The sequence below is a fragment of the Curcuma longa genome, chromosome 21, assembly GCF_044706935.1.
Source record: "Curcuma longa cultivar G26 ecotype Majalengka, Jawa Barat chromosome 21, ITB_CL_G26_1.1, whole genome shotgun sequence".
NCBI lineage: Eukaryota > Viridiplantae > Streptophyta > Magnoliopsida > Zingiberales > Zingiberaceae > Curcuma > Curcuma longa.
In genome coordinates, this window is record NC_133881.1 from 9,435,454 (window position 1) to 9,460,883 (window position 25,430).

At 36.1% G+C, this 25,430-nt stretch overlaps 2 protein-coding genes across 3 annotated transcripts; one reads left to right on the plus strand and one right to left on the minus strand.

The window, feature by feature from the left end:
• Positions 1–3,953: 3,953 nt before the first annotated feature.
• Positions 3,954–4,739, minus strand: LOC141815154 (secreted RxLR effector protein 161-like). Its single transcript, XM_074703089.1, has one exon. It carries the CDS (start codon positions 4,737–4,739, stop codon positions 3,954–3,956), a length of 786 nt encoding a protein of 261 aa, XP_074559190.1.
• Positions 4,740–7,774: 3,035 nt separating this feature from the next.
• On the plus strand, positions 7,775–18,202 carry LOC141814923 (replication protein A 32 kDa subunit A-like). Of its 2 annotated transcripts, none has more exons than XM_074702882.1 (10): positions 7,775–8,067; positions 8,174–8,287; positions 8,365–8,462; positions 8,544–8,585; positions 8,674–8,751; positions 17,062–17,140; positions 17,278–17,352; positions 17,448–17,527; positions 17,792–17,860; positions 17,927–18,202. In XM_074702882.1, exons 1-10 carry the CDS (start codon positions 7,966–7,968, stop codon positions 18,009–18,011), a joined length of 822 nt encoding a protein of 273 aa, XP_074558983.1. In that variant the 5' UTR covers positions 7,775–7,965; the 3' UTR covers positions 18,012–18,202. The 2 variants fall into 2 exon arrangements, with proteins under 2 accessions (XP_074558983.1, XP_074558984.1); XM_074702883.1 differs by having other exon boundaries at positions 8,698–8,751.
• The last annotated feature ends 7,228 nt before the right edge of the window (positions 18,203–25,430 follow it).

A 25,430-nucleotide genomic window follows, 5' to 3' on the forward strand; every position in this document is an offset into this window, starting at 1 on the left:
TGACGAAGCCGAGGTAATATCCTGCAACTTTCCGATTTATCTCCTCATAGATGGTCATGAGACCGATCGTGTGTGATCATTAGAATGACAGATTCCATCTTTTACTGAAATGAATGATGATAGATCTTTGAATAGTCATAACCTTTTGATCTATCTGAGAACAATTTAGTGACTTGGGTTGACAATACTGGTACCCATAGCAATTTAATTTGTTATTTTTGAGTTTTTGAATTGATATTACATTAAAAATTAATAGCAGTAAGTAAATTAGAGCTTCCTCGACGTGCTATGCCAATTGATATTAGAGTTGAAATTGCTTAGGTTGTTATGAGTGAGTTCCCTTTGTTCTCTTGTTATGAGTTCTTTTGCGACTTCTATAACCCCTTGTGCTTCCCCATGCATGCCCTTCCGTTATACAAGAGAGAAAAATGCCTACTTCAAATATAGTGGAGTTAATTCACATGATATTTAATTTAGAGTCTTTACTATTAATTTTTTCTTTATCTTTTCCGAATTATAATTAATTTGCATGAAACTTATTTTTCTAATTATAATATAAAAATACACTTGCATACAAATTTTCATATTTTTTTAATTATATATATATTTAAAATTAAATTGTCAGAATTTACTATTGATGCAAACAACATAAGATAATCAAATCGAGTATGACAAAGGGTCTAAAATTAGATAATGTGTGATCTAATAAGGATTTCAAGTGTAATATGCAAGTAACTTAATAGTTAAAGTCCTGATAGATTAAGTAGATGATATCAGACAATAGACAATGAAGTCTTGATAGTTAGGAAGATCATATACTAAACAAGAAAATCCTAATAGGTCAATAAAATCAAACACTAGATAAGGAAGCACTGATAGATTAGGAAAACTAGATACGAAACAAGAAATCCTCAGGGAGACTAGATACTTAAACCTAAGTCCATCTTTGTTGTACATAGCCTGTTGAGACCTAAATATCTATCATATTTAAATACTTGGCCTCCAACATGAACTTTTCCAATATTTTCTTCAACTCTTCAACTTGAGTTTTAAAGGAAGTATTATCTTCCTCAAGTCATTTAACTTGAGTTGAGATTCCATCTTAAACTTTCTCAGAACTAAAGTTGGTCTCCCCTTAACGTCTTTGACCTCTTTAAGAAGTGACTTAACATGTTTCTTAGATTTGGGTAACTCATTAGTAAGACAAGCAATTGTTTAATTATAATAATGGATCATCATATACCTCATCAGCTGACTCGTCTAGGTCACTGAGTAAGTCTTGGTCATCAAGTGGGCACTCAAGCTTAGATTTGAACTTGTGAGCTTCATCCTTAGCTGTAAAAGCCATGAGTCTAGTTGGTTTGATTCATTCTCTTCAAATTCATCTAATGAAGACTCATCCCAAATGACTTTGAGTATTTTTTTCTTTCTAGGTTTCTTGAGTTTGTCTTCATTGTTATTTTTGAGATAAGGGCATTCTGACTTTTAGTGCCTCTTTTTGTTGCTACCAAAATAGGTCACTATTAACTTTGATCCGGTGTTTCGAGCTTGTGTAGTTTCCTTGTTCTTGTTCCGGAACACTCTCTTGATGTTCTTCTAGGTGAAATTCTTGTTCTTCCTAATCATCCTCTTCTAGTTAGCTATCTCAGAATTAATTCCTTCATCATCTACTTCTGACTCCAACTTAGACTCAATATCGCAAGCTCAGGCTTTGGCTTTGACTCCTTGCTCCTAGTTTGACCTATAATTAAAGTTATATCCTTATATTTTGAATCAAGATTAGTTTGTTCATGTAATTCTAATTTACAAAATACTTCTAATTTAATTGAAGATAAATCCTAAGATACTTTCTAAGAATTCATCATAGATGTCCATAAAGTAGTCTGAGGGAAGACTTTGAGTGCATACCTGATCAGGTCATGATTTAATTTTCAACCCATTCCCTAATTGCATGTAGTTCATTCAAGATCTCCTTGAATCATCCATGCAACTGGCTTGTTGATTTACCTTTCATTTGGCAATTCTAGATTGGACTCAATAACATATCTCTTTGACTATTCTTGAATCACAAGTTCTCTTGTGAAACTCAATTAGCCTTTTCCATAACTCTTTAGTATTATTGAATGGTTCTACTTTGCTAAAGTGCTCTTGAGACAAGTCACACTGAAGTGTCCAAGGAGCTTTGGCATTTGCTTGAGTTTTCTTCTTAGTGTCACTGATTCATTTGCAAGTCTAGTGGTTCTCCAAATTCACCTTTGGATAATTTAAACTCATTCTTGTTGATGAACTACATTGTTGGGTTTCAGTATGCGCATTTTAAAATTTCATATTTCTCTAAACATGTAGCGGAAGTGTAATAAATAATTTATTACTATTTACATAAAAAACTCCTGTGAGGATACACACGCATGCAAACATAATCATAGATAACAAACATAAACTATTTATACCTTTTGGATAACAAGAAGCGAAAACGACATCAACTAGCAATTTTGAGAAAGGTTGCCTCTACTCGTTTCCAAGCCGAAATCTCCTTGAGATGACTTCTCTAAGACACGTGTCGTGTCTCCAATTCGATACTAGTCGAAGGAAAGAGACAAACGATCTGAGAGAGGACCTATGATCCGATTCCGTATCCGACAGATTGAAGCAACCCGACAATACAAATTGGATTGAACGAAGATAATCACACCACTGTTCAAAGGTCAAATGGTTCATTGTCAACAAGGGGCAACGAACCTAATGGCGTGGGAGTTATGGCAATAACAATTGCCCATCGGAACAACGGCTCAAAGAGGAAGGAAGAAAGGATACCTCACAGCGGAGAAACAATTGTTGCTTCTCCCCTTATTCCTTGCTTCCGCTATTGGTTGTAGCTTCCTTTGGTTTGAGAATGGCCGACCTTGGGAGGTTGCTGACCTATGGAAAGAGCCTTGGCCGGAGTTGAGCTTGGAGAAGGCTCCTTTGGCTGACGACAACAAAACCACCAAGCTTGGTGGGTGGTGGCTGTTGGTCCAGGGAGCATCAGATAATCGAATTTGTATTTTGATTATTGAAAAAGATTCAAGTTAAGATTATGTTGTGTGCTAACAAGTTGATCTAAGTGTGCAGGTAGTACAAAAAAGTCTTAGTTGGAGGCTAGGTAAAGAAGTCATAATTAGGTGGATCAAACAAAGAAGTCTTAACCAGGCGGATCGGACAAGAAGTCCTAGTTGTAGGATCGATAGAACGCGCTAGGGGGGTGATAAGTAGCATTTTCTACGGATAAATTAGGGTTAGATTTGACCGATTTGATTATATTTCATATCATAAATAGGGTTTTTTAGCTAATTCTTTATCTGGATGAAATTTTGATGTTATCTTATTTTTCATTAATTTATGACATTTATGGATATTAATTAGTTGTAATTCATTTTGCAGGAAATCCAATTTAAAGAAAAATCAATTCTGTCTCAAGCCAAGTCGGCTACGTGCAATTTTGGGAGGTTAAAATAACTTCCCACAATCCCATATATAATGACCAATAAGTCCCTTAAATTAATTAATATTTCATATGAATCATATTTAAAATAAAATAATAAATAATTATTATTTTTCTAACATTCTTCCACTTGACTCATGTGATATTGTGTCACTTAATAATCATAATGCGCATGAATAAACTTTACATATATTGGTTCCATCATTAACGTGATCAAGGATAGGAAACTAATAAGAGTCATGGCGGTTATATGTTATTGTAACAACATATTCCCTTCCATGTACTACTATATTAGTCTTCTCCTCACACGAATTTAGAATGGGAAGTCCATAACGGGTTCAAACATAATGTCTTTATCAAAGACAAAATCTGTTTTCAACATCATCATTTGCATGCATACACATAAGATAGAAAACAGAAAATTCAGAAACTTATACATTAATGAGCTCAGAGTGTCAAACAACATTACTGTTTAACATTCACTAGTAGACATAATGCCCATACTCTCAACATGACCAGAAAATATTTTGGGCGGCAACCCTTTTGTTAAAGGGTCAGCTATCATAAGATTTGTGCTAATATGTTCTATTAACACTCTATGTTTCTGAACTTCTTCTTTAACGGCAAAGTATTTCAATTCCATATGTTTAGCACCTTTAGAATACTTGTCATTTTTAGAAAAGAAGACAGCTGCGGAATTATCACAATAAATTTTCAGCGGCCTGGCAATACTGTCGACAATTCCAAGTCCTGAAATAAAGTTCCGCAACCAATTAGCCTGAACCGTGGCCTCAAAGCATGCCACAAATTCAGCTTCCATGGTAGATGCAGCAATGACTGATTGCTTTGCACTCTTCCATGATATCGCTCCTCCAGCTAAAAGATACAAATAGCCAAATGTAGACTTTCTTGTATCTACACAACCAGCAAAGTCTGAATCTGAATATCCAATCACCTCAAGATGATCAGATCTTCTATAAGTAAGCATGTGATTCTTTGTCCCTTGCAAGTATCTTAAGACTTTCTTTGCAGCTTTCCAATGATCTAATCCTGGATTACTCTGGTATCTACCAAGCATACCAACTGCAAAGCTAATATCTGGCCTTGTACATGTTTGAGCATACATCAAACTCCCAACAACAGATGCATAAGGAATCATTTCCATCTGTTTTCGTTCCAAATCATTCTGTGGACATTGCATGAGACTAAATTTGTCTCCCTTTTGTATTGGAACAGGAGATGCTGAACATTTATCCATTCTGAATCTCTCTAAAACTTTATTAATATATGTTTTCTGAGACAAACCTAACAATCCTTGTGACCTATCTCGGAATATTTCTATTCCAATCACATAGCTTGCCTCACCCATATCCTTCATTTCAAAGTTGTTAGAGAGAAACTTCTTAGTCTCACTTAATAGACCAAGATCATTAGTTGCTAACAAGATGTCATCAACATACAGAATTAAAAACATAAACTTGCTCCCACTAACCTTCAGATATATACACCGATCAACAGTGTTTTCCTTAAATCCAAAGGACATAATTGTATCATTGAATTTGAGATACCATTGTCTGGAAGCTTGTTTAAACCGTATATTGATTTCTTAAGTTTGCACACCATGTGTTCCTTTCCTTCTTCTATAAACCCTGTCGGTTGGTCCATGTAAACATCTTCCTCTAAATTTCCATTTAGAAAGGCAGTTTTCACATCCATTTGGTGATGAGCGTAGATCATATAGTATTTCTAGCCTTGTTTTAACGCTCATCTACTTGTGATTCATTGCATATGCTACACTTTGTCACACCTTATTCTTTTATAATTGCATATTTCTACTCTTTTGCTTGGAGATCTGCTTTTTGTATATTTTGCTTAACAGGATGTGATTTAGAGCCAAAATGATGCATTATTGATGGTGGAGCAAATAGTGGAGAAAAGAGGCTCACACTGGCCGTGCTCGCTGTCACGGGTGAGTCTCTTATGTAGCAAACACGAAGAAATGGAGGAGAAGAAGAAACAAGGCAGAACACGGCCGTGCCTCATATTTCCAGGCTTAGACACGGCCGTGTAACACCACGGCCTAGACACGGCCGTGTCCCTCCAACAGAGCGACGACAGCAAGGGCCGTGCCTATCAGGCACGGCCGTGCCCACTTCTTCAGGCTGATCCAGCTTTGGCCGTGCCTCACAGGCACGGCCGTGCCTCCCAACAGAGACGCGACCTTGTGAGACCGTGCCTCACAGGCACGGGCGTGCCTTCCAACAGAGCCGCGACCTTGTGAGACCGTGCCTCATAGGCACGGGCGTGCCTGGCAACAGAGCAGCGGCTGCACATGGCCGTGCCTCCTAGGCACGGCCGTGTGACGGAAAGTACACGGGCGTGTCTACCTATCAATCTGGACAGTTCTGCAGACTTAAAGTAAAACGGGCATAACTTTCAGCTCCGATTGAACCACGGGCCGTGCCACCCCTCAAAATGGAGCTAACTTCAAGATCTACAACTTTGCTTCAGGGTGAACAGAACGATGACTGCTCTAGGCCGTGCTAAATGGCACGGCCGTGCCTCCTGATCGCGGCCACGCTGGGTGCTCTGCCCAAACTGCAGACCAAACTTCGAACCAACATAACTTTCGGCTCAGATGGAGTTATGGGTCGGTCCACCACCCAAATTGAAGATAATTCAATGCTCTACAACTTTGGTTCAGGGTCCAATTGAAGAAAACCGGGTTTACTAGGTGAAAAACCCATTGAGGCGGAGCCTTGTAAACCAGGGACAATCTGGGCAGTTTTGGGTGAGTATAAAAGGTGGAAACAAACCCAATCTTGGGTTATCTTGGGTCATTCTCCAAAACCCTTGGTCTTGGCTTGGCGGCGGCGCCTCCCCCTCTCTAGGGGAGGCCCTAAACGCTCCATCCTTCGCCGGTCCACCTCGCCATTCATCTCCACCGATCCATCCTACACCGGAGCAAGAAGATCTTCAAGAGGATGCTCACGCTTCAAAGATAAGTCTTCCCCTCTTTGGTGGATGATGTTTATTATGCATACTTGTTGTAATCTTCTTGTAATGGAGTAGATCCTTGAGTTTAGGATGTAGGATGAACATCTATGTAATGATGGTGATGTATGAACTAGTTTATGTCATTTTCCCTATTCAATGAGATGTTTACATTTGTTTCATGTATCATGTGCCTTGAATGTGTTTGATGAAATGTTTGTGTGAGCGCATATGCATGATTATGAGGGGTAGATTACTTTGTAGGGAGATCCTAGGATCGTATACCCGGGACGCCTCGTGACAGGAGGAGAGTCTTAACCGGACCTTCCGAGGTGATTCCTACATAGTGGTAAACCCCCATAAGGGATAACTAACGGTTACTCATTGTTGGGGAGAGGTCTCTAAAAGGGATACCCTGTGACAGGGGGTAGGAATCTAGTAGTATACTGGGGCGCCTAAAGGGATACCCTGTGACAGGAGGAGGAGTCTTGAACCAGGCTATCTAGAATCATCTCAAACCAACATAAGTAACATTAGAACACCAGTGATTTATGCCAACAAAGCCTGACGAGGTCGAGTTGGTATTTTGGTTAGAATCCCTACAAGGTGGTGAACATTGAGAGTAAGGGAACAAACATGAATTAGGGATATCACCTAGCATTGATGTGAAACCGAAGTCCTAAACTTATCCATCTCACCCATAAACCCCAAGCCAATCTCTCTTTCTCTCACACACACAACCAACAATCCTCAACCAATCCGTTTCCTCCGAGTCTAGATAACTATCTTAGTGACATCACTATAGCTAATACACAGTCCCTGTGGTTCGATATCTTTTTATTACTTGACGACAACCGTATACTTGCGGGAGCCTATCATGTTCTTTCTTGTTCTGTTTCTTTCATTTACAACAGAGGTGACAATTTGAGTTAGATAGCATGAAAACCTAGCATGAAAGACACAAGCGGCTGGGTCCCACCTACATGCAGGGGGTCCCACTTCCATGCTTGTGTCTTTCATGCTAGTTTTTCATACTACCTATCATTACTTTTTTAGAAATGATATGGTTATTTATAGGATTCATTTAAATATTTTTGAAATTTAGGTAGTTCAGTGAATTGTTGTTTTCTTTTCACTTCCTAAACATAAAAAAAAATTGAAAATTAAAATAAATTAAAATTTATCATTAATTTTGACATCTTTGGACTCATTAAATTAATATATAATTTTATTTTTGAAAGAAGGGCTTTTATAAACGAGCACCTGCGCGGTTTTGGATCCAAAGCGAGGTGCCTTCTTGTAGATTGCAGGGATTTTGCTGGATTTGTTTGCTTGGTCGGAAAGTAACGAGCGTAAGTTTTCGGCGCAGGGCATCGCTTCCCGATCTTCTTTTTCTTCCCTCGGTTCTTTCGATCGGCGACTCTCCATCGTCCTTTAAGGTTAGGGTTTAGGCTAAGGTTTTGACTCTTGACCCACGGAGCGAGCCAAAGATGTACGCGAGCCAGGTTGATGGCGGAGCAGCCTCCCTGTTCTCTGGAGGCGGATTCATGCCCTCGCAAGCTACCCAAACGCCTGATACTGGCTTCTTCAAGGTCCTGAATCTTTACGAAGAAAAAGAAAAAACGCCACTTTTTCCACCTTTTTCGACCTGCTTTCTCTTTAATTCTCACTGTTCCTTTTCCTTCTTCTGTTCTTCAGAGCCGCGGCGGCGTCCAGGCTGTGCTTCCCCTCACAGTGAAGCAGATCAGCGAGGCCTATCATTCCAACGATGACAAATCTAATTTCGTTGTCGATGGCGTCGAGGCTTCCAATGTAAATTTCACCGAAACCTTACTCCGACAATGACCTTGATTATTTTGCTGCTTTTTATCATTTGTGGTTGGTGACAGGTGAGGCTATTGGGGCTTGTGGTAAATAAGGCTGAGAGGGTCACAGATGTCTCATTTTCCCTCGATGATGGTACTGGAAGAGTCGATATCAATCGCTGGTGTGTTTCACAAGATTCCCTTCTCTTAATAACTGGTAAGTGTTAATATCTTTGTCAATGAATAAATTTTGTTTTCTCCAGGGTGAATGAAACATCGGACTCAAATGAGATGGCCATAATCCAGTAAGAAGCTGATATATTGTAATTTTTTTCCGTTGTACTTGTTCTTGGCATTTTCTTTGCCTATTGACTATTAATTGTATTTTGAAAGGAATGGTATGTATGTTTCCGTCAGTGGTAGCTTGAAAGGTTTCCAAGGGAAAAAACATGTTGTTGCCTTCTGTGTCCGGTGAGATATTTGATTCCCCTCTTATACTGGTCCTTTGATTATTCTCACTAGTCAAACTTTTATGAAACTCAAGTTCATTCAATAGCTAGTCTCCCTTGGCATCTTATAATATTGTTTATTTAAGCACCTGAAGCTTCAAGCAATCTTTTGGAATTTCTTCAATTTGAATATGAAAACATTGTAGGAAGACAAAGCACTGTAAAGAAATTGTAGTTCTTTTTTGTGGTAGGGAATAAAAAGATTAACTACTGAAATTATCTGATTCATTAAATTGTTTATGTTATATACCAATATGTATAGGTGTAAAATGTAAAGACTACAATAGTTAGGGAGCTTTATGTAATTTTATTTTGTGAATAATAGAAGGAGAAAAGAGGAATGCTAAACCTGAGTTACATTATTTTTTGTTATATGGTATTCGAGCATCGTTCCTTCTTCTTGTTGGGTTTGACCGACTTTAATCTCTTCTCCTTTTGTTGATTGTTGTACATGTATCGCTACATGTATGCTTTTAGTTAATGAGCCATCCCTCTTCCCATCCATAGTGGAAGGCCTCGCCCATTTTTTTTTTTTCTCTTAGCATCATCTTGCTTGCCCTAATATAATCTTCCATAATAGATCATTCTCCGGGACCCTGTATTGGTCGGAGTTTCTTGCACTGGGCTGTCTTTTTTTTAATGTCGTTGCCAACTTTAAGCTTATCCTCCTCTCCAGTAAACCTCAAGTTGTCACATTCTCCATTCTCTTCCTCTAGAAATTGTCAACGCCTACCATAAATTTCATCTTCACCTATATATTGTTGTAGCATGCTAGCTCTCTTGCCAACTTTGATGTTGAGTCTTTCCATCTCTTGAATCAACTTGCAATGGCACTCCTCCGTAGCAATTTCCCCTATACTTCTTTCATCATCCACTTTTCGTCCTAGTCCATCTCTAGGAATTTGCTTGCATATGTTCCCTGCATCCAAATGCAACTTGTCCTAGTGCTCCCAATGACGCAACTCTGGCTTTCCTCTAAGCTTCCTCCAGCTTATTTCGATGCTCTAACTACTCTAGCTGCGCTCCACGTTGGAACTAGTGCAGATCCTACAATCTTGAAGAATTGATTTGATTTATCAATTGTTGATTTCTCAATCATTGAGCAGGAGTTGTTGAATTGTTTATCCTCAATTAACCTATAGAATTAGTTTGGTTCTCCTAATTACTAGGGCTTTTATTTGGCTTATCTTAGTGTTAAAAAGCATTCCCATATTTTCTTTTCATATGTTGAGACCATCTCACTACATCACCATTGATTTATAGTAGTATATTTATTGCTTTTTAGCTCGATAGTCGGTTCCTCTTTATGGATTTTAGATTTAGAAGCCTCAGAACACATTTTAGATAACATATGCTCTTTCATATGCTACTGCCACTAGCTAGTCCTATCAATGTCACTATAATTGATGGCTCTTACACGTTGGTTAAAGGTATTGATAGTGTTTCTGTTTCATCATTTTGACATCTATTGTCTGCCTTATGTATTCTTGTATTTTCATTAGATTTGTTGTTAATCATATCCTTGAATTGTTTTGTCACATCTATTGCTACTTTTGTTGTCATCTAGCATTTATGCTTATTTTACTTTGAAGGATGGACCTGTCAAGCGGTAGATTGCATGGGAGTTGAGATGTTGTCCACTTTTTTCTAGATGTAGAATTATTTGTAAAGGATGGATTATCAATGCATTCACAAATTAGTTTGTTGGAAAATTTGACCCCCCCCCCCCCCCCCCCAAAATTGAGCAAAAAACCCCTTTCCTTATAAACCATGAAATCTTATCATCGCTCAAGCCAAACTTCTCTTTCTTCTTTTGCTTCTCTCAAACTCATTGGTTGCCTGCCAATTGCTTGCTACTCTCCCCTCCTTCCTCTTCTTCTATTCCTCTTCTCGAGCTCGTCAATTGTCGCCTACTCACGACCTCATCATCCGCCCTTCCTTTCTCTTCTACTTCTCCTCCCAAGCCTATCACTCGCTTGCGAGTTTGCCAGCTAAACTTCCTTCCTCTTCTTCTTCTCCTATTGAGCTTGTTAGTCACAAGTAAAAAAATGGCATAGTAGACATTTTTATCACTTTTTCTTTATTAATGTTAGCCCTTAGAGCCAATTATGAGATGATTGACACAGGGAATTTTTATATCATATTTCATTAATAAAAGGCAGTATATGGTTATTATATTTACTTCAGATCTGTACTAGATGAATAAGTATAATAATGTCCTAGAGTAGTAAGTTCTAGTCTACAACATATCAATTGGTTGAATTGATAGTGGGAGACTGTAGATATATATAGAGCACTACTTCTTAACTATTCCTAGTCAAACTTTAATATACAAGAGCAATATTAATGCGTTGAGACTAGTATGTAGGTCAACTGATGACTTAATCTCATAAATCATAGATATACGATATCAACTTGACACATGAGTATATATTAGAGAATATGTACTGAATTGACTCGCTATGAGAATGTTTCATGGATCGTTATATGAGTATCATAAACATTCTCATAGTGACTATTAGTATAAATAGTCCTTAGACCTGAAATTACTACGCTTTCCTACATAAGGAGTTGTGTATTTTAGTATCGACAAACGTCACCTGTAACAAGGTGGACTATAAAGTAGATCACTTGGTATGCAATAAGTTATGCGGAGGGATGTGAGTGACGTAGATGAGATTTATCCCTTTCATATAACGAAAGTGATATCTATAGCCCCTTAATTAAGTTAGGACTATTAAAATACATGGACATGCTCAAATAAGTCAATATGAGATATTGAGCTCATTTCGTTAAGTGAGTCTACTTGGACATCAAGAAATACAAAGATTGCTAAGAGGATGATACGATCTATACCTCATGGATCAATCTAGATATCAAGGATAGAATGACCAAGTTATACAAGATAATAGACACAGAAAGGTTAGATCGGATCTCGACATTATCATAACTTGGGTAGCAATGATACATTGCTAAATGTCACTCATTGCTTATGTATTTAAAATGTTATTTTAGATACATTGTCAACATTATGAGAATTTATTGGGTCATACACAAAGAATATGTTGATTTGGATATGGGTTTATTGTAATTTGACTGAAATATGATGGATCCTAAGATTATAGGGTTAAGTCTAAACCGAGTTAGACTCAAATGAATCCAACTATTGGATTATTGGATTAAGTCTAATCCGAATTAGGCTTATTGGATTAGACTTAACCACTAAAGAAGGATTAATATCCATTAATAGAGATTAATGGAGCATTGATAAAAAAGAGAGCAAAAGGCAAAATCTTTTGTATTTATTGGATGACCTTTTGTATTCATTAGATGAGTACAAAAGTCATTTTAATGCATTTTTGTTGATGATCATTTTTTCTAGTCTCTTCTTCTCTTGGTCGAATCATCCAAGTTGCTAATACAACGAAGGTGATTCTTCTCTGAAAGCTGAGTTTGTGCGACAAACGAAGGACGCGTTCGTGTGGATATCGAAGAGGCGCAGTCATTCTGATCGTGCTAAGATCTGCCGAATCAAAGTTGCTGCCAGGATTATTACGTTCACGCAACAAATGTGACAATTAAATAACAAACATATATACTGTATTCGCATGGATCTCTGGAGGGATCAATTTTTTGCTGTGTTTATTTTGATTTTTCGCATAAAATCCCTACACTCTTCTTTTTACTTCTAGTGTGGGTAAATCATAGATGGATAATCATCTTTTGTCTTCCTTTATGTGGCAAATTTGTGCCCCTATGTGTGGTGTGCTCCTCCACCATTCGCTTTTGTAAGAAATTGATCATTAAGGACCAATAAAGTGATTAACATATGATATTGTTCTTGTGGAATATGCTAGTTGGATATGGCTCCATTGTCTTCAATTCTTGTGGTCACTCCATCTCCCTAAGAAATTCACAATCGTCTTGGTCACCTTGATCTTCAACATTTAAAATCGATGATACCCTCTTTGTCTAATCTGTCTTGAGTTGAATCATGTCAACTAGGTAGGCATACAAGTACCTCATTCTGAATAGAATGCATGAGTTGCATTTACACCCTTGCCTTAATTCACTTTGATATTTGGGATTCAAATTGTGTAAGCTATATCCTTATGCAAGGATTGAAATCTCGAGCCGTTTTGTTTAATACCGGTGAAAATTTTTGTTCCACCAGCAAACCGACATCGGCAATCTAGCCAGAATACCGTTTGGAGACGTCGCTCGGGTCCAATGACGCCTTCGAAAGTATCGCCCGGGCTCGACGATGCCACCGGAGGCATTGATTTCGGAGATGTCGCTCGGGCCCGGAGATGTCACCAGAGGCGTCGCTTGGGTTCAACGACACTTCAGGAAGCGTCGTGCGGGCTGCGCGCCCCCATCGCGTGTGCTAAGTCGCGGTATTGATTTTTTAACTTAGATTTTAATAATCAACTTCTAGATAGTTGGGGATAATTTAAATAGGTTTAATTAAAGCCTCTTAAAATTATCTTATTATTTTTATTAAAAAAATATTTTATTTTTATTTTTAAATATTTAGATTAAATTTTTTATTTTAGTTAATATATTTTATATTTTAAAAATATTGAAATTATACCGGCATAGTACGATACGGTATCGAAACTGTATCGTTCTGATCCGAGACCGAAACCTCGGTTCGGTTCGATATTTTAAATCTTGTCTTTATGTAATTAATGAATACTTTTGAATGATGGTGATTTCTAATGAAAAAGCATTTTAAACTTTTTCTTTACTTTTTGAGTTTTATGTTGATATTAAAACCCAATTTGGTGTGACAATTAAATTTCTTTGCAATGGCAATGCTAAAGATGACTTTTCTTATATGTACCAATCATTTCTGTGAAACCATTATTCTGCACCACTCTTCATGCCCGCATACACCCTAACAAAATGGTGTAATGGAAAGAAATGGTCGATACCTAGTTGAAATTGTTCAAACTCTTCTTCTCCGTATGCATGCTCCATTTCCTTTTGGGAAGATGCACTTCTCACTATGTTGTCTTGTAAATTGTATGCCTTCTTCCACTCTCCATGGAAAGATCTCTTTTACGCTCCTCTTCCAAGAATACAATATATTCTCTTTGTGGGTGATTGGGTGTACTTGTTTTGTTCACTTGACATTTCTATGTCAAGATAAGTTTACTAGTTTAGAGGATAAACTAAAACTACAGTTAAAAAATGTCATTTTATAGTAAACATTGTGGTTTATAATTTTAATTAATTAATATAGTATTCATGATATATTAAAATTAATATTGCATTAACCTTGATTAATATAAGTTAAATTAATAACCTTGATTATAAACTTTGAAAAAAAAATTAATTGATTATATAGATTTTCGATTAAAACTTGAATTATTTGTAAATTTTATTACATAAACTCTATTGGAATTCAGAAATCTCACTAGGCTGAGATTCTTGAGACTTGGCATTCCTCATGCTAATGCTTTCACATTAGCTCCCCAATGCCCGATTCGCTTCCTTCCCCATGCAATGACCTCATCTTCATCTTCTTGATGATCGAACTACACTCCTCTCTACACCTTCTAACAAATGGGCCCCTTTACCTCTTCTTTGAGATCTACTCTTTTCAAAACCTCAATTGTGCTTGCTGTCTTCTCCTCTTCTCATCTACTATCCTATATCCCTTTCTTCCCCAGCAAACATGAGAAATGACACATCTTTATTCAGATGATATTAGGTCAATATGCATAGGTGTCTTCTACAAGTAGCTATCGATATGTGGAGGCATGACTTATTTTGAAACAAGGCTGATCAGAGTGAGTTTATTCTACATTGTGATGTGGTTCATTTATTATTAGACTTATGGAGTATGGTTGTGCACATGATAACACACTGAGCGCAGCTTAATTTATTCATAAGCTCTCAACCCAATTTAGGTCCTACTTGAGATTCTGAATATCTAGGACAATTTGGACCTTTGGGTTGAAAACCATGATATTCCCTAAAATTTGATGGCCCTTCAAGATGATAGGTGAGACTTGCCCTTCAAGATGATAATGGGATGGCCATGAATTTGAGATGAGTTTGGTTTTAATGGATCGCATAGTGGGTTCTGAAAATCTTTTAATTTAATTTTTTTGGTCAACATATTTAACTAATTTGATGCCACTGTTTGAGATGAGTTTGGTTTTAATGGATCGCATAGTGGGTACCGAAAATCTTTTAATTTAATTTTTTTGGTCAACATATTTAACTAATTTGATGCTACTGTATAAAATGCTTTATTTGATCGATGGTGACTTTTAATTTAATTTTTTTGTGAATACATTTTGTGCTTTTAACTCATTTTGTGCTTTCAAACCACCGAGACTTATTTAATGGTTACTGCTAATCGTTTTTTGTCCCTAATCTGAGGTTGCTTTTTCTATGAACATTGCTTACATTTGTTTATGCTATTTGTATCCATAATTGGTTAATGTATGAGTATTATTGGGGTAGTTGGTCTAACTCTAAATCTCCTTGCCTTTGATTTTGTTTCCCCATAAATCCGTGTAGTGGAAGATCTTGAATTTGAAACTTTCTAGACCAAAAATATTCTCTTAAATGAAGGTATTTGTGCTTGGATGGCTGCTCAGGATAAGCCTCATGAAAACCTTTATTTCCTGAGGAGGTTCTACTACCACCACATGGAGACACTCTTTAATGCAATCTTATAACTTTAGCTGGTTGTGACCAAGAAATCACAGGATTCACTTGGAAATGCTAGACGCATATTAATTTGTCCAGTAAACTACTTGGAGCTGCAGTCTGTGTTGAACTTATCAAATTTTGTAATGTAGCAGTACACCTATTTGAAGTGGCTCATTTCGTACTAGAGAAAATCATGAATGAACAATGATTGATTTTACAATCCAAATGATTGAGCATTAATTATAAAATCTAATCTCCACTACAGATCTATGCAAAAGCTTAGCATGTCATATTGATCATTTGTGTGCACATGATAAGCTTACATCTTTATTGTTCCCTTATGCCACTTCAAGATTAAATTTTGGCAATCAGATTTTTCCACATTTAAATCTTTTGAACTAAATTTCTTAAACTCTTCAAGATAGTTCCAGTCAAAGTAATTATAAATTATTTTGCCAACTTGTCCTTGAATTATCCAATAATAGTTTTGGTAATTAATCAAGTACTTTTTATTCTATTCAATTCGTAAAACAATTTCATAATTTTTTCTCATCAATTCGCCAACTCTAACATTTTCCAAATTTGTCTATTTTTTCAATAATTTCGATTCTGACTTGTTCAAATACAATTTAATTCATAATTATTGTTGTTATTTTGTCTCTGTAGTTCTATTTACTTTGTATGATAATATTCAACTCATGCTAGTAGTAGAACTACAATGGCTTGTTGATTTAATTTTGAGCAATCAAATAGTCAATGGTTAATTAGACTCATTTTATAAATATGTTTCAGAATGTTATTAATCCAAATCATATTCATGAGAATGTGATGAGTGGGAGTATAAGATTCAAGTGTTAACCACATTCTTAGGATTCGTGTATTTAACATATGATTTAGTGATATACAATGCTTCTCGGCATAGAACATGCTCATAGGCCATGCCAATGCTTCGCTGACTCAGTTTATTTGACAACATTTTCATCTTTCGCCACATGTAAAGTCTTAGAATAAGAAGATGGATGTAAATGAGCGAATTTCTATGAACTTTTTTTTATTAGGAACGTTAGAAGTCTGAACTTTGTTAGAACTTTGTGCAATACAGATGTTTTTCCATGAACCTTGTGCTTTCACACTTCAATCATAATCTTTACTGTGACCTTTGGCACTTTGTTTTTTTCAATATGTAAGCAACTAGATGGTTATCTCTATACACAAAACTAAGCATAGATGAATGCTGAAAAGAAATGCCACTGTGAATTTAGTTGCTAATTGAAAAACATTTGTCATTTCTTGTTTCTTGATGGTTTTCTTGTAAGCTGGAACAAGAGGCTAATGCAATTCATTGGTTTAAGTATTATAGAAAGAATTTGATCTTGATGTTCTTTGGGTCTGTTCTTAATTTCTGCATTTGTACGTCTCAGGCTATGACCTTAGCTAACATATAGAGGTTAGAATTTATTTTGTGTTCTCTTATTCAAAAGCTAAATGGTTCTTTTTTATCCAACGACAGCCTCTGAGTGATTCAGGGGCTGGTTCATATCAGTTATTAGTTCTCTATTAAACAAACATCTAATTTGTGGTTTATCTCTTCTCCTGCCAGACCTGTTACTGATTTCAATCACATCACCCTTCATTTCCTCGAGTGCATACATGTCCATCTGGATAACATTCGAGTGAAGGTATTGACATTCAAAGTATTTTTTGGCTACAATGCGCATAGATCACTATTCTAGCACGCCATCATGTTTTAGTCCTGCTAAAACCTCTGTTTTCTTGATGATGGTATGATCTTCAACAACATTTCATTTCCTTTCAGGCTAATGTGGCTGTGGGAACAGCACCTCCCGTTAGGAATGATGTTAAGGGTTACCAAATGCCTACTGCAAATCAGGTAAAGATGTCATAATGCTTAGCTATTCGTGGCATTTGTGTTGACAGATGCTTTAATTGCTATTTTCATAAGTTGTTCTTTTCTTTTCCTGCCAGTTCCCCATGCATTCAGGTAGCAGTGGTTCGAACAATGTGTTGAAGTTGGTCTTAGATGTTTTTCAGGAACCAGCTAGCCTGTAAGTAACGTATCTTGATTTAGTTTCTTCTCTAATCAAATGAGATCTGTGTTTTTGTTCTTTTGTACGGGTTAATACTTTTATACTGCCTTCATGAACGCAATGGTTGCCGACACAGTACATTTTTTGGCTCATCTTGTTCTGTTTGCCTGCTTCCTTTACCTCTCTTACGGATCTTGATAGTGCTTCCTGTTAATGTTCTTTTCTTTTTGGCTGCCAACTACAATTGACTAAGCTATCACCGTCTTAAATTATTGTCTTCAGAGCACGTGAACATGGACTTCATGTGGATGAAATCATCCATCGCCTAGGGCTACCTGTGGCGAAGATAAAGTCTCTCTCTTCACCTATCTATTTATCTATCTATATATCTTCCCTAATTTTTCTTTCTTTCTACAGGGAAGCTATTGAATATCATGTTGACATAGGCAACATCTATTCGACAGTTGATGAAAACCACTACAAATCCGCATGCAATGGTTAACCATTTCAAGTGACTCTTCAAGCGACCTTTTAGAAGATGAAGATGGGATTGCCCTCTCAAGCTTTAGTACTTTAGCCATATTTTGTATTTTTTTTTCTTCTTCTAGTCTTATTTAACTAGTTGTTTTTTTTTAAATTATCTACTTTTGGTTCGACATTATGTAACTAGCGTTTACATGGTTTTCAAGGAAATTGGTGAATCTCTGATTTATTTTGCTTGAACCTGGATCGTTTTATTAGTTTGTCTAATTCCATTGCAGTTTCTGAAATGTCTCACTTGTGGTGTGCTTGAAAGAAAAAGGAGACGAGGAAGCTAAATTTGAGAATTTTTTTTTTTTTTTTTTTTTTTTTTTGCATGCTATTAACTGAGGGAAACAAGATGAAACACTTCTGGAGGTTGTATTGTCATATTTATCTAACAAAAAAAACTAATAATGTTAGTATTTGAAAATTTTGATAGGATTTGTCAATTCAACTAAATTTTCAGTTCAGGTTTGGAATCTGATCAGGTGAATTGCTGGAATATGAAAGGAAAGGATAGATAAGTCTATTAAAAAGGTAAAAAGATAATGTAATCATTTTCATTCATTCATCCTCTCATCTACATCCAACCAGTAATTTATCTATCCCTAAATAATTTTATTTGAATAATGATTCAGTAGGAGGAACAAATAAGGATAACTCTGTATTTATAAACTTCTAATCTTTTTTATGCTAGCTATAAGATGTAACATAATTTCTAACTTTTTATCGTCAGATATTCTGATTAGGGTTGACAACCAGTTCAAAATCGAATCGACGAATTGATTAAATCGAAATTGAATAAATTAAAAAAATTGAATTGATCAAACCAATCAAACGTTCTAATAAAAATTGAATAAATTAAATTAATAAAAATTTCATGAGTCCACTAGCAAAAGGTGAAATTCGCCACTCAGCAGTTCCACACGATCGATTCCATGATCATCTGTGAGGAGATAAATCGAGAAATTACAATTGGTCACGACAGGGGAGGACATTGTCTCGGCTTCGTCGAGATTCGGCCATTGTTCACTTCAGCAAGTCTGTCCCTCCGTAATCAACTTAACTATGTCCCAAGGGCTATGAGTCCAACACCTACCATTATAGTACTGATTTTTTTAAAATTAACATTATAGTTGATTTTCTTGTGGTGTTGATTGTTGATTTCAATAAGCTACGTTGATTTTTAAGAATAACAGCATTTCAGCAAAAGGTAGAATCTGCCATCCAACGACTCACACGGTTGGCCCCACGACCTCTGTGAGGAGGTAAATCGAGAAACTGTAGTTGGTCACAACGGAGAAGGGCATTGACTCGACTTAAGAATAACACCATAGTTGATTTTCTTGTGGTGTTGATTTCAATCAATTGTGGTTAATTTTTTTAAAATCAACTTGGTGTTGATTTTTAAAAATAGGTTAAATTTTGATTTGTTCAATTTAATCAAATTAGTGAAGTTTTAAAATTAAAATCAGAATTATTCAAAATAATTTATTTTTTTAAAAAAATAAGTTTTCAAAATAATCAAATTAGATTTTTAAATTTGATCTATTAATTCTATTTAATCAAATTTTTGCTCGCTATTAATTCTGTTCGACATTGACAAATCAATATTTTGAAGAAAGAATCTACTTTGTCATTTATTATTTTTAAAGGTGAACAGCTCTTCTCCTAGTTCACCCAACAAATAAATCCAAAAATATTTATGGTAGTGCACTATAACCAACCTCCAAAACCCTGTCCTCACTATTAGATTGAATAAGACGAGAGAGGAAGAGTGAATCTCATATTTTAAAAACTTTTTTTTTAAAATATTTTTCAAAATCAAATATTACAGTGGAAAATAAAATAGCACACAAGTTATTTACTTGATTCACAATCCTATCAGATTGCTATTCCAAGGCCCGTAACCCGATATTGGATTACCTCGATGGACAAATCACTAAAATCCTCTTTTCGAAGAACTTTTGACAAGGAGAATATGTTTACAAGATATAGAAGGTTGTAACACTTCTACAATTCTCCTGGTATAATAAAATGTAATAAACAGAATTATACTGACAACAAGAGATGAGAATTTGACGTAGGTTGTCGAAGATTTGCACAACTTGCTTGGACAGCGAAACGAGCTTAGAGGTTGAAGAGTTGAGAGCTTGAATTGACGATGAGCCTTGAAATTCAAGCCTCCTTTTAGAGGCCTATTCTGGTAGCTAGATCACCTTCCAAGCGACTCTAGCTCAGCTGTCGATTTAGGAATTCAACCTATTGATTTGGGAATTCGACCTTTTAGGGCGTCTGGATTTCCTTCCGAGTGCCCCCAAAGCATCCTTATCTGTTCCGATGCAATTCTAGCATTTTTTTTGCTCCGGGTGCTAGGAACTTATCCAATCGCCTAGACCTCCGATCGCTTGGAATCGATCAGGGTGCTCAGATTCCTACAAAATTGAGTTAGTTCATAAACAATATAATATCATTTAAACAGTCATCCAACTGTCCAATCTCAATTTCAAAATCCAAGTAGAATTCTTAGTCGGATCGTCGCTTGTCTGTCCCCATAAAGAGGACTTGTACTTTCCACTCCACTCCTAGAGCTTACCTACCAAACATTTGGTCTACTTGGCATGTTTAGACTTTCTTTGCTTGACATCTGATCTCTTGACTAGGCCTTTCCTTGCCTTGATGTTTGATCCTCACTTACCCATCGAGTCGTCCTATTAGATATCTGATCCTCTTGATCAGTCAAGACTCCTTGCTTAGTATTCAGTCCAACTGACCTACTAGGACTTTCACTGTCAAGTCATTCACACTTAATATACATCAACTCATAAGTATATCTTAACTTTAAACCTCGGCTCATACATTAAAACATAGGAGTGGTACTTCCGGCACCAACAATCTTTTTTTTTATGTATGACAACTGTTTAAAGTTGAAGAAAAATATTAAATATTGGAACATAAAGTCCATGCACATGCACTCTCCCCTTGAATGCATTCATATCTCTCCCAAACGTTAATCTTTCTCACTTAGTTGTAACTTTAAACACTCTCTCCCCTTTTGACATACATCAAAACATAAAAGATAACGTCATACTAAAGATAAACAATAGAAAAATGTTAAAACCATGTCAAGACTCCTAGAGTTGAAACTCTTTCCGAAATTCAAAACTCCCCTAAAGTTAAAAAAAGTTTAGAAAATGTTGCTCTCCTTTTTCATAAAATATTATCTCTTTTTTAAAAATTCCATAACTCATATTTTCAAATGTTTTCAAATTCAAACTCATAAAATTCCTTTTAAAACTCAACTTAAAATTTTCAAACTCAACATTCAAACTTAAAACTTCCTTTAAAGCTTTCAAAAGAGGCTTTTAAAACTTTCATAACTTTAAACTTTCAAAATCTTTTCAAACTCAAAAACTTCCTTTTGAAAACATAATCTCCCCCTAATATTTTCAAACTTAAGAACTTTAATCCCATACTCTCATCCATATGCTTTAAAGATCTAAAAATTTTTATAAAGTCATTTTCTAAGAGCAATGCACTTGAATTAAGTAATGTTAAATGCATATGAAATAAATAATATAATTGAATTTAGAAAAGTAACGTGAGATGCATTATTTTCTAATTAACGTTTGATAAAAACTAGGTCTCCAAGCATGGATCCTAGCATCAACCTTCCCCTAAATATTAGGTTTAGATCAAATCATTATGGTGCCAATTTCAAAGCAAACTATTTATGCATAATTATTATATTATAAATATACTCATCTAAAAATTGTCCTAAATGTCTAACTTTTTTTCCTGGACCCAAAAGATATAGATAAATCATCAAATCCGATTGTAGTTAATTTTAATAACTATGCAACATATTTGTCCATTGCTATATATTCTATCTTAGTAATTGATAAAGCAATACAGTGTTACTTTCTACAAAATCAACTGACTAGTGATGATCCCAATAATTGCAACTATCGTTTCTAGTTTTTTTATCTAACGTACAGACAGCATAATCTTAGTTAGGAAAATCTACTAGTTCAAAATTGACAATCCTAGGATTCCACATTCCTACATTGGTTATTCTTTTAAGATACCTAAAAAATCTTTTAACACTTGATAAGTGAGATTCTTTAACACAAGATTGATATCTTGCATACATACTGCAAATATATATTAGATTTGCTTGTAGTTAAGTATAATAAACTTCTTATGGTACTTCTATAATACTTTAGATCTACCAGCTTTCCATTTGGGTCATTATCTAACATAATGTTGGTTGTCATAAGTGTGTTTAGCATTTTTCATGCCAAATTTTTTCATTAATTATTTTGTATATTTATTTTGGTGTACATAATTTCCTTCTTTAGTTTTTTTTATAGTCCTAAGAAGAAGGTTAATCTCCTACTATGCTCATTTCAAACTCATGTTCCATTAGGATTATAAATTCTATAAAAATTTAGAGTTGGTTGACCCGAACACTATATCATCTATGTATACTTAAGCTATAACTATATTTGATTCAAGGGTTTTTACAAAAAGAGTTGAGCCAGGTGGTTGTTTTAGGTAACTCGATAGCCTCTCATACCAAATCCTAAGTGCTTATTTTAAACCGTATAAAGTCTTTTTTTAACATAAACACATGGTTTGGATAGTTTAAATTTTCAAACTCGGGTGGTTGAATGACATAGACTTTATCTTTAATTAGCCCGTTTAAAAATACAGATCTAATATCCATTTTGTATAACTTGAATCCTTTATATGCTACATAAGCTAGCAACATTTTGATGGATTCAAGTTTAGCTATCGAGGCATAGGTATCGTCATAATCTAGACTTTCTACTTAACTAAACCCCTTTGATACTAAATGGATTTTGTTTCTAACGATTTCTCATTTATCATCTAAATTAATGTCTATTGTTGATTTATTCTTTGGTGGAGGCACTAGATCTTATGCTTCATTTCTTTCAAATTGGACTAACTCCTCTTCTATTGCTATCACCCAATATAGATCAGGCACTGCTTCATCTATAGATTTGGGTTCAATTTTAGATATTAGGGCTATTTGACTTATGTTTCTTAAAATTGATCGAGTTTAAACTCTTAAATCAAGGTCACCTAAGACTTGTTCAATTGGATGATTTGAATTTATTCTTGATATTCTTGGGTTAAGTTCTTGCTCTTGTTTATTTCATTCCTCTTTTTCTTGTTGTTGATTTCTAACATTCCCTTGAGTCCCTCCACTTCCTCGGCTTGTTACCAATTTGGACTCGGACTCAATTATGTCCTCTCTTGCCATAAGTGCCAAGAAACTCGTTTGCTTTGGTTCTTCCACACTGACTCCTCCGAAAATGACTTGTCCCAAATGGCCTTCAATGCATTCCTTCTCAATTTCTTAGATTTCTCCTCCTTTACTTTAGGGCACTCAAACTTATAGTGGCCTTTGGTACTGCATTCGTAGCACGTTACCTATGATTTTGGTTTGCTCAGCTTGTGTTGTACCTGTTGGGTTGCAAAGGTACAAACATAGTCCCACATCTATAACACATGGAAAAGATCATGGGTTTAAAAGGATGAAAGATATCTCCATTGGAATGAGGCCTTTTGGGGAGAGCCCAAGAACAAAACCATGAGGGCTTAGGCCCAAAGTGGACAATATCATGCTATTGTGGAGATACAGACATCCTTGGGGACCCTACAATTGGTATCAGAGCAAGGCCGCTCTTCACCGGACTAACCGCCGGATGAGCCATGATCCAGATCTAACCATGTGGGTTGAACCTTAAAACAAAGGAAGTGGGGGCTCCCGTGTTTGAATCAAGAGGACCAGACACTGGGCAGGAAGTCCTAGTAGGTCGAGTGGACCGAGGGGCAGGAAGTCCTGGTTGCGGCTGGGCAAGAAGTCCTAGTAGGTCGAGTGGACCGAGGGGCAGGAAGTCCTGGCTGCGGCTGGGCAGGAAGTCCTAGTAGGTCGAGTGGACCGAGGGGCATGAAGTCCTGGTTGCGACTGGGCAGGAAGTCCTGGTGGGTCGAGGATTCAGACATCAAATGGAGGCTTTCCGTTTGAGGGGGGCCTGTGGTCCTTTGTTTGAGGGGGGATTGTTGGGTTGCAAAGGTGCAAACATAGTCCCACATCTATAACACATGGAAAAGATCATGGGTTTAAAAGGATGAAAGATATCTCCATTGGAATGAGGCCTTTTGGGGAGAGCCCAAGAACAAAACCATGAGAGTTTAGGCCCAAAGTGGACAATATCATGCTATTGTGGAGATACAGACATCCTTGGGGACCCTACAGTACCATCTTTTTAAGGTCCCTTTGGAAAAGAAACTTCTTAGTGAACATCTTTCGGACCATGTTCACTATTTCCTCTTCATCATTTGAGTCCGAGTTTGACTTGTCTTCAAACTCTTGCTTCAGTTAGGATTTGGACTTGATCCTTGCTCCTATTTTGTTTTGCAATTAAGATAATATCCTTCTCGATTTGACTCGAGTTAGCCTGCTCATGTAATTCTAATTCACAAAATAATTTATCTAATTTTACTATGCATAGGTCCTTAAAAACTTTGCACATATCTACCATAGATGCTCACAAAGAGTTCTGAGGGAATGCTTTAAGTGTGTATAATGTCCCTATTTTCTAGTTGATGGTCAATTAGGTGGAGTCCATTTAGGATATCTTTTATCCTAGTGTGTATTTGGTTCACGGTCTCTCTATCTTGCATTTTATAATTAAATAATTGATTTAATAGTAAGTCACATTTTGTTACCTTCAAGTCATTTGTTCCCTTGTGAAGCTCAACTAATTTGTCCCACAAGTCCTTGGAGTTTTAGAAGGGTTCGACCTAGTTGAGTTCTTCCTTGGTTAGTCCATATTGTAGTGTGTTTAGGGCCTTGAATTTAATTTGCACCTTCTTCTTCATATCCAAAGTCCATTTCTCCAGATCTAGTTATTCTCTGAAGTCATCCACTTGTGTTGTGTAACCTTTCTTGATACTGAACCACATCTTGATGTCGATTTTGAGGAAGCATTCCATCCGTCGTTTCGAATAGCTAAAATCCTCTCCATTAAAGAGAGGTGGATGAACAATGCTAAATCCTTCTTGATGAGACATCAGCATTCCTACAAAAAGATAAACACTAAAAAAAGTTTTCAAGAGTTTATCTTGGGTAAGTAGTGCAATAAAAATACAAATAACAACAAGAAAAATAGAACAAAAATCTATAGAGAAATAAATAAAGAAAAAGTTTTTGCTCACTTGCTGGTTGCACCAAATTTGAGTAACCTAACTTTAATATCAATTGTTGAATCAAGAGAAACGAGAGAAGAGGTAAATCTTATATTTTTTCTTTGAAACAAGTATTGAAAACATAAGAAGGTGTTGCAACCAAACATTACAAGAAAAA